General features: G+C 32.9%; 2 protein-coding genes across 5 annotated transcripts in view; one reads left to right on the top strand and one right to left on the bottom strand.

The window, feature by feature from the left end:
* Window positions 1-3,119: 3,119 nt before the first annotated feature.
* LOC131643890 (methyl-CpG-binding domain-containing protein 4) lies at window positions 3,120-5,192 on the top strand. The gene is made up of 2 exons (XM_058914243.1): window positions 3,120-3,372; window positions 4,457-5,192. The coding sequence occupies exons 1-2, from the start codon at window positions 3,325-3,327 to the stop codon at window positions 4,934-4,936; spliced, it is 528 nt and encodes a 175-aa protein (XP_058770226.1). The 5' UTR covers window positions 3,120-3,324; the 3' UTR covers window positions 4,937-5,192.
* A 977-nt stretch (window positions 5,193-6,169) lies between these two features.
* Window positions 6,170-13,847, bottom strand: part of LOC131643889 (piezo-type mechanosensitive ion channel homolog) — a 31,998-nt gene continuing 24,320 nt past the window's right edge. For all 4 annotated transcript variants that reach the window (XM_058914239.1, XM_058914240.1, XM_058914241.1 and 1 more), the window contains 7 exons: window positions 11,260-13,751; window positions 9,779-10,174; window positions 8,206-8,364; window positions 7,393-7,899; window positions 7,148-7,295; window positions 6,901-7,045; window positions 6,170-6,694 (listed from right to left, as the gene is read on the bottom strand). In XM_058914239.1, coding sequence (XP_058770222.1) covers window positions 6,559-6,694; window positions 6,901-7,045; window positions 7,148-7,295; window positions 7,393-7,899; window positions 8,206-8,364; window positions 9,779-10,174; window positions 11,260-13,751 — 3,983 coding nt within the window. In that variant the 3' untranslated portion in view covers window positions 6,170-6,558. The remainder of the gene's footprint in view (window positions 6,695-6,900; window positions 7,046-7,147; window positions 7,296-7,392; window positions 7,900-8,205; window positions 8,365-9,778; window positions 10,175-11,259; window positions 13,752-13,847) is intronic.

The following is a 13,847-nucleotide window of genomic DNA, read 5'->3' as shown; positions in this document are numbered from 1 at the left end:
TCGTTTCTACCCATACCAGTCCACGATTTTGAGTCTAAAACAGTCCAATTTCACGTTTTCATTCACAGGATTCATTCATACAAACTAATATATCATCATATATCAATCAACACATCCAAATCCCGAAATCTAACCCAATTCTTAGAACCCCAAAACCTAACTCTGACATACAAACAGAATTGACTCAACAACACAACTATTCATACACTATTCATCTATAATCACGATAAGAGATGATAATTGGAAGAGTCCCCCCTTACCTTAGCCAAATTCTTGCTCTTTGGTCTCTTCCTCTTTGTTCCTCTTCTACGTTCTTCGTGTTCCAACTTTTCTCTTTTCACGTTCTGTTCTTTCTTTCCCAATTCTAATTATTTTATGAAAAATAATATTAAATTAGTAAGAGCTTTACTACACCACACCCCCTCTTCTTACTAATCTCACACATGGCCCAAATGCCATCAACCATCATTTTTCCATTATTTTCATAAAATCCATAATAATAATAATAATTATTAATTTAATATTTAAATTAAATTTAAATTTAAATTATACGGGTGTTACACTAAACGTAATTTAAAACAACTAAAACTTTGGAGTTGTTCTGCTCTGAATCTATTTTCATCATACAACACATGGTAATGTGTTGGTAGACTATGCTCCGGGAGAGTTCAGTTATCTTGGATAACGTCAACGAAGTTATGTTTTACTGTTGATGTTGGCTAGGCTTTTTTGGGGACTTATTTTGTTTGAATATGGATTAGAACACTAGTCTCATCTGTCTCAGTTTGAGACACTTTTGATGTTTGTATTTTTATTATACTGATGTAATTTTATTTTTATTATGTTTGACACTTTCTGTAAGATTTATAAGATGTTTTTTTTCGTGTACTATATATACCATTACATTTACATTACACTACTATGATATACTATGGAAAAATCATGATTCTTAACTGTTTCAAGCAAATGAATACACCATTAGAAGCGAAATTTCACCACGAACTCGATTCTATAAAAAGTTTTTAAAATATATCAGCAATTCTTCCGTATGTATAACTACGAAATACTCTTTTTGAACACTTTTCGTAGATGTACCTACGGAAGAATTGTTGAACTTAAATCCATTGTATTTTCCCACTGTTTACTATGGTTTTTTACGCATTCGTAGATGCATCTACAGAAAAAACCAAATTTTTTGAAAAAAATATTGCTTCCGGATGCACATCTACGGAAGTAGGGGGCATAAACGAAAATTCTCCAAATAGCTGAGAGAATCATGAGATACATTGAGAAATTAAAAAAAAAAAGGTATTTTCATATCAACCATATTTTTTGTCAAAAAAGTACTCTTAAAATTGATTTTTTTTTTGTTAAATATAAGACACCTCCTACAATGTAAACGAGATTCACTTTAAAAAACCAAAACAAAATATTCAAAGGAAGATACAAGAAGTACCCCGAAACAAAACTAAAAAGAAAAAAAACGAATTAACTTCTAAATACAACAAATCTAGCCTATAAATAAACAACAATAACCAAAAAAAAACTTTTAAATTGACATTTAATAAAATTATTTATTTATAATTGTTTATTTAACAAAATAACTTATTTCAAAATTACAATTAAAGTCAACACTACTTAATAAAATATTTGGATAAAAATATATCAGAAACTCTTTAAATTATTTTATTATAATAAGGTGATCCTTTAAGTTATTTTTGCTACATAGTGAATGATCCTTTAACTTAAAATATATGTCTAACGTGTGTACTGTTTAACATATATTTTGAGTAAAATTAACAGAAATTAGATTTAAAATATAAATTTTGAGTCTTACAAAGTAAAATAATTGATATATCCACAACTTCATTAATTATATATATATATATATATATATATATATATATATATATATATATATATATATATATATATATATATATATATATATATATATATATATATATATATATATATATGAGAATGTATTAAATGAAAACTTTAGTTATTATGAGAACCGAGAACTTTTAATAATAATCGTAAGATTTAAATCAATGATTCAGATTTTACTTAAATTTTAAGATACTGTAATTAATAGATAGATTCTGGTTTAAATGCATATCACATTAGAGCAAATCTGAGCATTGATTTTAAATCATACGGTTATTATTAAAAGTTCTCAATTCTAATAATAACTAAAGTTCTCAATTTAATTTTTAAGTTTAAATTTTTGTTTTCCTATGTTATTTATTTTACATTATTGATTCTTTTATTTTTAATTTAAACAGTTTTGTTTTCTCTCATATTTTTTAATTTAAAATTAACGATATTTTAATTTTTTAAATAATAAATTAATTATGAAACATGATAAATTACCGTATATAAATATATTATTAAACTTTATAGATAGAAATATAAGTTAAAAAACAAAAATATCATAAATTTTTTTTAAAAAAATGTGATAAATATTAAACTGTTTGAATTATAATTAAAGACACAAAAACTATTTAAATTTAAAATAGAATGAATAGAATGAACGATTTTGTTAATAGAAAAATATAATTTAGTCTAACTTTTATAAAATCTTAAAATAATTTTTCAATGTATCCCATAGATCTCTTACGCACCGCCCGAAATTCCATTTTTGTCTCCAGCTTCTATAGATGAATTTCCGAAAGCACTCTATTTAATCAAAAAATTTAGTTTTTTTTTTATGATACATCTACGAAAGCTTTAAAATATATTGAAATTTGAGATTTTCCAATTAATTGAAAAAATCTAAATGTTCTGTAGATATATCTAGGGAAAGATTGCATGAACCTAAGATTTTCACAATTAATTGATAATTAATTTAAAATTTTCTCAATTAATTTGTAACTTAAATTTGAAATTTGCCTAATTAATAGAAACACTAAAACATAGTGAAACTATGAAATCTGGTGGGCATTTTTGTCTATTCAATATTGCGTTAAAGATAGTATATGGGGTGAAGTGAAAAATCATCAAATTTTAGTGGAAAATACTAACCAGTACTTTGAGAACAATGGTTAAAATTCTGTAATCGGCCTATTTAATGCCTGAAAATTGAAAGGGCACAAGACCCAATTTAATTTATCGTACTCTTTATAAAAACATTAAAAAAACCGATTCACTAAAAAAAACACCCATTTCTCTCTCTTCTGTTCAACGCCACCTACCCAGAAAGAAGAGAAACGTTGCTGCCATTTCTCTTCTCCAAACCCTAAACACTCTTTCACAGAAGATCGAATTCTTCTTCTCCGAGGGCTCTATCTGTAAGTTCAATTCGATTTCATAGCTGAATCAATGTCAGGCACTCCAGATACCTCAAAAACTCCAACCTCTTCTAACAAGGTACTACTACTAACTACGATTTTGAACTCTCTCTAGAACCCGATTCCTCTTTTTTTTTTTTTAAGGTTTTTTTTTCATCCATTACTTTTGAATTATATTTCTTCATTATTTCTTTTCAAGTCTTTATGGATTTGTAAATGCATGTTTTCCGGTCACTGATTTGTTTATTGGTTTTTGTATGTGAACCACGGACACCAGAAACACTACACCGATACTGACACTAGTAATAATTTAAAAAAATGAGTATAATTTGAAAAAAAAATGAATAAATTAAACTTAATCACATCGGACACAGATACACTTTTTTTTTCCTGAGGTGTAGGTGCTATGTATTATGATTGCTTGTTAATTTATCTCTGTGTTTGTTGAATCCGAGGGGTTTAGATCCCTCAGTTACATGGGGTTTTTGAATTTGATTCCTTATGTTGTGGGAGTCTATCATATTCTGTTGGATCAAGTGATCAAACCCGGCGGTAAACTATAACGATTAATTTTTGTTAATCTAGTGGATTCTATGATTATCTAGTAAATTACTTAGTAATTAATAATTATTTTGTTAAACTGTGATAGAGTAGAATTTGCTCTTTCAATCAACCTTCATTTGTGTTTAAATTGTTTTATTGCTGTTAAGTATGAGTGGTTTTAGTGTCAGTTTACTATATAATAAAGGAAGCTAGTAGATCCACACAACAAGAAAAAATGCAAGCTTATAGAATCAACATTGAATTGCAAATTTTCATAGATTGCAAGGTCTCTAATAGGGTTGTAGTATTGGACTTAACTCATCCTTAACTTGAGTATTTTCTGCTCCACTGTCTCACCCGGAGCACTATTAGGCTTGGTGAGTGGATGATTTGATGGGTAGCCGGTTGGAGAGACTATGATACAATAATAGCCTTTTATACTTGACCGGTTTGTAAAGTGAAGAGTGTCACTCTCTCTATAGGTTGCTTTCAGACTTTATCTCTTTTCATTGTGAGACTTGAATTTTCTGTCATAGTATGAAATATTAATTATTTTTTGGTTTTAATATAAGAGCTGAACTTCAGCTGCTTTCTAAATTGCTGGTTAATTATTGTGACAGAGAGCAGTGTCAACTCAAGGATCAGTTGATATATATGCAGCACAGTGCAAAAGTTGCATGAAATGGAGAGTGATTGATACGCAGGAGGAGTTTGAAGAGATTCGACATAAAATCATCCTAGAGCCTTTTGATTGTAGCAGAAAGGCTAATTGTAGCTGTGATGATCCTGCTGATATTGAATATGATTCTACTCGAACATGGGTCATTGACAAGCCTAACCTTCCAAAGACTCCACAAGGTTTCAAGAGAACTTTGGTGCTCAGGAAAGATTACTCTAAATTGGACTCTTACTACATCACACCAACAGGTAAAAAACTGAGAACCCGCAATGAGATAGCAGCATATCTAAAAGACCATCCAGAATTAACTGGTGTATCTGCTTCGGATTTCGATTTTTCATCCCCGAAGATAATGCAGGACACTATCCCAGAATTTATTGAGCAGAAGGATTCTGCTAGCAAAAAAGCTAAGATAACTTAAGATGATGTCTGAGAAATATCATCACAAATTTGCTGCATGCTGTTGTTGATGCTAATTATGGTTGGTTTGTTTTGTAGTATATTATATATGTAGAAATTGTTAGGGGGAACATCAATCCTGTAGCATTGAAACATATGTTTGTTCTTGCAGTCTTTTGTAACCTAAACAGATATTCACCGCCCTGTCTGTGTTGAGTAATCAGAACACCCAAAACAATATTTACTATTCTGCTATGAACCCCTATCGATTTGCCTCAGACCAGTCTTTTTCTTCAAAATGATATTGCTAGTAATTTAGTGATGAATATGAGAATATTCTTCTGTGTTTATAAAATATAAAATACAAGTTGTACTTCTTTTTCAAAATATAATTTATAGTTATGTTGCGATAAGTATTAAAAATACAAACACGGTAAATAAATTAACTTTGATTAGTTAAATCTAACACGTTTTGCAACCTCAATTTGACCATTCAACTGTTAATTTTACTCAACATTAATCTTGAGTAATCAATTTATTTGCTATGTGCCCGAGACAAATTTATTTTCTATAAGCTATATTAAGTTCATATTTACTACTCTCTGTCTCATGTCTCACAATAAGTATTCTCTTTTATATTTTTATTTGTCTTAAATTATTTGTCCTTTTAGAATACCAATGTATAATTTATTACTCCCTCCGTCTCACAATAGGTATTTTCTTTGCAATTTTCACACTTTTTAAGAAAATAATTAATTATGTGAATTTTAATGATAAAACGAATATCATTTACTAAAATATATTAATAATAGATAGTGGAGTAGTTATATGAATTAAAATACAATAAATAAGGGCAAGTTAGTTGAAATAAATAATAAATATCGGACAAGAAATTTGAGACAAATAAAAATTAGAAAGATGACACCTATTGTGAGACGGAGGAAGTATTTATTTCTACTTACTTACCCTTATTTATTATATTTTAAATCATGTAACTAATCCGCCACCTATTATTAATAAGATTATTTTAGTAAATAATATTCATTTTATCATTGAAATCAACACAATTAATTATTATCTTAAAAATTGAAATCAACACAATTAATTATTATTATATTCCCTATGTATTTAGGTGATAGGAGAAGCACCAGGCTACATATTCTATAGTGAAGGTTTCCCATTGAATTACAAATCTAGCCAGTCATGCTAACACTAATAATTTGAGGTTGAATTAATCTAGCTGGCGATTGAAAGATGAGAAAAATGGTAGGAGAAAATTGCTGTTCCTGGTTAACTATACAAATTTGCTCAATTGCTTCACTATAACTCTGGGATTGAATATTGATTACATTTTACATTGTATACATGATTTCCCCTAAAATAGTTACTACAAACTTTCTATCATGCATGTATAATTTACATAATCATGTCTCACGATGCCACCCTTGCCAGAGAAATGATTCATAATCCATACTGAATACCACACCAAACTCGTTGCAAAGTATAAACTTCTTATGCGGTATTCCACCTGCATAGTACTGCCCCCGTCTGACCTCGTTCTATTTGCATGGCACTCAAACCATATGTTAGCATTAAGCCCAGTTAACATTTATGACCATAAGAAGGTGCTCAACCCATTACGTTTTAATCAGGATTGGTGTACTCAAGCAGCATGTGTGGGGACCGATATATCTTCACCAGTGTCCAGTAAAGTACCTCTTCAACTCCAAGCTCACCCTCAGCTCTTGCATTATATATATCCTCGCAAATGGCTATTAACCTACAAGAGAAGCATGCAACAAGTAATGTAAGTTACAACAGGATGCATCTTAAAGAGGTTTACCAACAGCTTCACAGTCCAATGACATGCTTCGTGTTTGAAAGTATGAGTATCAACTAATTAACTGGCTTGAAATTCTCAAAAGAAAAAATTGTTTATCATTTACTCATTTGCATGGCTTTCTTCAGTAAAGAAACCTATAGTACCTATCACAGGAAGGTAGGTTCTCGAAGGGAATTCTCATCCTTAAGTCAGAACACTGGAGTCTGATGAAGCGTCCAACAGCTAGAACAAAGGTTATGTAAAGCCCCCATATGCTGAACTTGCTGAGTGTGTCACCAAGAATACCCTCTGAAGCAATATGACAATATCAGAAGCACTAACCAAAGTATTTCTAGGCAATACAATGACATGAAAGTTAATTTTGGAGAAAAAATTACATGGCCAACTTACGTGGTGGTGTTTCCTCAGATACTATGATTGCCATAGGTCCTGTCAAACCACCACAAAATCTACTTATATTTGGTGGATTAACATCTTTAAAGGCCCACCACTCAAACTGCTCACGATTTAAAACAAGATCAGCATTAACAGCACCATCCTGAAAAATTGAATTCAAGATTTTCAATAACAATTTAGGAACAATCTAAGCCAGAGCATATATAGATATAACATGAGAAAGGAACACCATCTATTACCTCCTCCAAGGGTCTAACGTCGCCTGAACCAGTGACACGGAAGTATCTTGGATAAACATTATAAAGCCTAAAGCTGTTCATAGAGCCGTTAAGAACTTTTTGAACATCAGACTGTAATGGGAGATATTGTGGATCAATGGTCTTTTCATATTTCACAACTTCTTTCCCTTTTGGCCTGTCCCTTGAAAGTACCCAGGTGAAAAAAATTTCCATGTCGGTATACCATTCGAGGGACTGAATCAATCTAGCCTGAACAACAAGTGGAACAAGCCATAATGTACTAGCATCAGCTTGACAGCATACCAACTGGATATCATTCTTATTATATGCATTTAAATAGCCATTGGGATCAGGATTGACTTCCGAATTGAGTGAATCCCACTGGATTCTTTCACACAGAGTAGTTTGGTACAAATTCAACCTTCCACTGACTGTCTTGATATCAACTTGAAAGCTAGCTTCTTTAATGGGGTTTGCAATGTTTGTGGGGTTACCACTGCTATACATCTGAAAGGGAAAAAATATACTTCAGAACATTTATTATATGCTATTGTGGTGATGGGAAAACTAGTAAGACTTAAGATTAATAAAACCATTCAATAACAGTTTTCATTAAAATCATCATATTCTTCAACAAAAAAATGGTTACATATCTCTGACACTTTTTTCGATCTTTCATTTAGAAGTTCTAATAAAAGAAGGTAACACAAGAAGCACAGCTGAACATTAATACAAAGGGCTTTTTAAGCATGTCATATCTCTATCGATAAATATCTGGATCCAAGATAAATAAAACTATCTTCATTTTCTTACCAGCATTGGAGCCCATATAACACATATCAGTACAAAAAACAGGCAAATGCCGTTGCAGCATTTGGTCATTTTCGTTTGCTTCTCCCCCTGTTTGTGTGTAGCTCTATTCAAGACTGAATCACATTTGACAAGGTACAAACTTGCGTTTATGTCCTCAAGCTATCAAAATTGGGGGAAAATATGCATGTGTTAGTTCCTAACTAAGAAGAATTCAAAAGTAAGAGGAAAAAAAACAGCACAACATAAAAAGCAAGCTTTTCCAAATGAATTTTCATAGGCGCTCGCGCTTATTGAATAAACTGTGATCTGAAATGCGCTACTTACACCAAAAATAAAATCTTTATGATGCCTACTAAAGTTTCCTACAAGACATTCAACAGCAGAAAAAACAAAAAGAAGTCCTAAAGTCATATCTAATGATATGTTGCCGCCTTGCCGGCACATATGGAAGAATTTCAGAGGTGTTTTTGTATAGAATAATGAATGAAATGTTTATCATTAATATATTTTTAATTTTTAAAATATTATAACAAATTATATTTGAAGAATTTATCTAATTCTTCCATACCCCCCAAAATCCTATCCTTCCAAATCTCTCAATTTTTTCTACTTCATCCTTTCCTTTTTTCAAATTCCTCATTTCCCTTTTCCTCCAAACTCCAAGAGTTCCAAACAAAGCCTACAGAACTTCAATAAATTTGTAATTGTATAAGAAATTTTACATTGATTTACTACAATCAAAATTTATCTTTTCCTGTTAGCTATTGTTGGCAGAAAATTTACTAAGAGAAGGCCGTGTAAAATTATTCAAGGGCAGAAAGGTCACAGCAAAGTGGCAATCAACCATCATTTCAAAATTAAAGGTACAAAGACATACCGGAGACAAACACAATCACAAAATCCAGCTGAAAAAAACCACCAAAAGGAACAAGCTAAAGACATTAATTACCAGGAACATAGAACACATTAAAACAACTTTTCTATGATTTCCCTATTAAAATCATTATGAATTGCAAGCGAACATGAAAATTCAGTATAAGAAAGTATTTCTGGGTTGTTACACTTAACTTCCTTTAAAAGCAATATATTCCAGAGGTGAATTTTGATTCTGTCAATCACTTATAGCTTAATTGCACTTTTGGTGCACCTAATTTATCAGACTCGGGAAAATAGTCGCCCCTTATAAAATATCATTTTGGTCCCTCAATTATCATATTTGTTGCAAAATTGGTCTCATCTCAGTTTTGAGCTCAAAAAAGATATTTTATCTTGAGTTTCAAAACTGGGGCAGGAAATCACCACTTTTGGGGCTAAATTCATTTTCGAGGCTAAAAACCAAGGTTGGGACCAAAATTACAACAAATATGACAATGGAGGGACTAAAGAGTTTGATTTTAAAGGGGAGACTATTTTCGTGAGTCTGATATAATAGGGGAACTAAAAGTGCAACTAAGCTATCATGTATCAATTAATATGGCCATTTATCAGAGTTGTTTCAAAAAAAGTGTCAAATGATGGAAATTATACTTTTTTTAATTAATAGTGGTTTAAGCAATACTATTTACATTTATACCTTTAGCCAGTCATACATGGTGAGGGATGTAGTTGTGCACGACCAATCAAGTACGCATCGTAATTCATAAAGGAATGGCAGAGCACGATAAAGTCTATATCCTAAGTAGTTGATTCGTGAAACTTCACTGGTCAAAAATTGTAGATACAATGTGCTCTTGTTAGGAATGCCATATCGGATTTGTACAGCCTGCAATCCTAGGGAAACTGCTTTCGCAAGAAATATGGCACGGAGAGCAAACTGAGCTGCACGCTGTCGAGATGGATCCAATTGCCAATCATACTCTGTAACTGAATACGTGAAGAGAATGAGGTTGAAAATATAGAATATCACTTTCCCCGTGGCAAATGAGCAGAGGTATATTATACGATCAAGTACAATCAAGAAGAAGATAGCCTGAGTAGAAGAAATAAATTCTGTTAGCAGTCTATATGACTTGACACAAATGTAAAATGGAATAAATTGTCCAGTAATTCCAACATTACATTAATCCAAGAGTGAACCAAATATGCCAGTTAAAACTAGTCATTCTCTTTTGAAGTGAAATAAATTATAAAGGAAAACTATCTAAATTTTTGTTACTAATTGAAAAACATAGAGAACCATAAAAATAAACTGAACCATTTCAAAGGTTCTAAATAATTTTCCAGCATAAGAAATGTCATGAACTGAAAAAGCCAAAAGCTTAAGCCGCCATGAATTTTATTATTACATATCTAACATGATCCGTAGTGCAAGAGTCATTTTAGGCGTGAAGCATGAGAAATGAACATGTCCACCTAACTTGTGCTGAATTACAACTTTTATTGGAACAATGGGGGTGCAAGGATCAATCCTTTACTCACTTGGTATTAATAACGTTCTAGAGTGAAAGAAAAAATTAGGCCGTTGTAGATTCAACGGGGAGGTGTTCTAGAAAAGGGGGGGTATTTTTGAGAGAAAAATCTAAAAACAAAGGTGGCCTAGCCCAAGACTATAATAATTGTGAATGGAAGGTGGCCCTATCCTCTTTCTCAAGCAGCTTGCATTAGTACCTCAACAAATTCTACAGAAGCACTTCAGCTGAAAATGAGCAAGAGGATGGAGCACTATACTGGTAATAAGAATACTGTCAGATGCCTAATTTCAACCTTGAGTACAAGGATGAATTCGAGGGGGTGGTATTTTTAGCATAGAAAATAAGGAAAAATTAGTTAGTGACCATTAGAGGGGGTGGCCTTCATATTGTTTGGATCTGTAAACATCTAGTGAAAAAAGTAAAACACTGTTTTGAAGGGTCAACCTTCAGAGGAGTGTCTTCTCTCCTATTTTGTACTAAGGAGGGCCTATGAGATATCATCCCATTAAATTCTTCAGTAACAGCTGAGAGCATCCCTAAGGGGGAACATGCACAATATTAAGACCAAAATATTCTTTCTTTTCAATTAAACTTTGGTCAAAAGAACAAAAGGATAATAAAAAAGGGAAAATTAAAGACGTACCATCAACATAAAGACATATTCTTTTGGAAACTGGTCTTCAAGCTGATACACTTCAAGGAACTCACTTTTGTTTTTTATGACAGACTGGTAGAAGATGGCAACAAGAAAGAATACAATCAAATCTGCACAAAATATGTAGGCATACAGATCAATTTCTCTCTTGCCTCCACCAATTACAGAAAGAATACGGTAAGGGAAACCCACTTCTTCTACAAAACCTGCACGCTGAGCCTTGAGAATTTCCTTGGCAACATCAGCTGCTGGAGTTAAAGATTTATTCCATTCTGCTAAAGAACAATCAGTTACAGGTGAGGCATACACAACCTCGAAAACCACCAAGGCAACACTGGAATTCTCTTTACTTCTTTCAATGCTTTGAATGTTAACCCTACTAGCAAAAGGGCAAATATTTGGGTTCTTTTCCTTGCACTTATCATTGTGGATAACTCTGAGTAACTTATTAATTCCAGATTCAATTCTCTCTGGTTGAATCCCATCCTCTGGCCAGAAGTTGACATCCATAGACACCTGAACAAAATAAGGGGATGATTCTGCTCCCTGTGTGAGTGATTTCCAGTACCTAAAAAAGCTTCTCACTACCAGTTTTACCATGTTAGTCATCTGAGTTAGCAGATCCCATGCTTTCTCTCGCCAGCTATAACGAGTTGGATTATCTTTTGTGTGGAGATCATTCCTCTTAAATTTGAAGTCGGTAGAAGACATCCATTCGCCATCCTTGGGTGTTATGGAACTTTGAATGAGGGTAAATAAATAGACAAGAAAAAGAGGCAATGTACTGACAACAAATGAAGATGTGACCTTGTGTGTTGGAAAACCTAATTCTCTCAACAGGCCAGGATCAATACTCAACCCACAGTGCTGGATGATGATTTGATACAAATACTGAAATAAAATGTAAAGTTCTGTATAGATCAACATAATAACCCAGAAGATGTAACTTGGGCCTGTATTCACCCATAAAGCATACAAATAAAGAGTGCCAAGATACACCATTGATAGCAAACTGAAGTTCCATAAGAACACAAGAACAAAGCAAAAGTAACATACTACATCATTGTTGGAACGCATCTGGTACCATATATAACGAAAGATCCTTCCTAACTGCAGACTTGCAGCATCAGAACTTCTATCAGACTGCAAAGATGAAGCTCGATCCAAATATATATGCCGAGATTTCTGACTTTCCATCTCGTCATATATCTGATCCACTGTGTTTGTGTGTTCATTGGAATCAGAATCTTCTTGTGAAATGTTCAGAAAGCTCACTAAGTTATTAACTGCCTGATTTCCAATGGACTGCACCTGGGAAACACCATCACCTAATAATTGTACAGCAGATTTCAATGGGTTTTCTTTTGCTTGCCCTTTAACTTTTCCCTTTTTTCCCGAATCACTAGAAGGAGTATCAATGTCTATTTCAGTAATTTCACATAGAGGAGAATCGACTGATTGCTTTATGTACTCCTCTGTTAATGGAGTTTCTACATCCATGCAAGCAGATGATTCATGTGATTCAGTTGGGAAAACAGCATCCTGTCTTATTGCATAATCTAGTCTCCCCAAAACCTGGTCTTCTTTATCAGGGATTCCAATGTCATTATTTGATACAAGAGAAGCACTCCTTCTCCTTCTTAAACCCTCACTGCTGTGAGAAACTCCATCAATGCAATTAGTGGATGTGTTAATGCTCTGGAGCTGTATTTGCAGGTTTAGCATTTCAGATTTCATCTTCTCCACCTGCATATTACGCTGTCGTTTTTTCTCCTCACTTTCACGAATTTGTTGTAATTGTTCAGTTTTCCATGCAGCCTTTTTCTCTTGCTCACGCACAATTGCGCCAATTTGCTCTGCTTCCAGGTAGCGACACACATAATCAAACTCTTGAGAGGAAAACATGTATGACTGAAGTGATACCAGCACAAAAATGATAATCTCTACAATTGCAGATCTTGCAGTAATCCGAAAACCATAATCATATTTATAAAAACCAATCATCTCATAGATGGTATTTGCTGTGTCACACTTTCCAGCACTTGGCCCCCCAACAAAAGGAGACTGATAAGCAAGAGAAAGTATAATAACAACAAAATTGTAAACACGCAAGAACTTGAATATTTTGTTCTTCTTCTTCAGTATTTCAAGTCTCATGCGAAAGAATACCAGAGCAAAGGCAAGATAACCAAGATGCAGAATATCATACTCCAGTGTTCCAGTAATCAAAATTAATATTAGCACAAGATCTAACAGGTGGCAATAGCAGTAAAGCCTTAAATAATCAAGAAAGGTCCACATGCTTTTAGTTTCAAACGATAGATCTCTCCAAACAAATGTGTTCTTACGTTGAGACATAATCTGACGGTATGTTGACGACCCTGAAAAGCTGGACAGGCGATCAGCACGAAGTTTGAAACAAGCCAGCATGAATACCACAAAGTAGCTGATCAGCATTCGGGGATCATCAACAACAAGTCCTACATCAGAGAAGGTAGTGAAATGATCAGGACAATGAAGGCTTCAATGCACAGAAGTATATTTAATAGTACAAGCATATTAAATACACTGGTGGA

Source organism: Vicia villosa, linkage group LG1 (assembly GCF_029867415.1).
Source record: "Vicia villosa cultivar HV-30 ecotype Madison, WI linkage group LG1, Vvil1.0, whole genome shotgun sequence".
Lineage (NCBI taxonomy): Eukaryota > Viridiplantae > Streptophyta > Magnoliopsida > Fabales > Fabaceae > Vicia > Vicia villosa.
The sequence above is the reverse complement of the archived record's forward strand: the minus strand, read 5'-3'. Positions and strand labels throughout refer to the sequence as shown.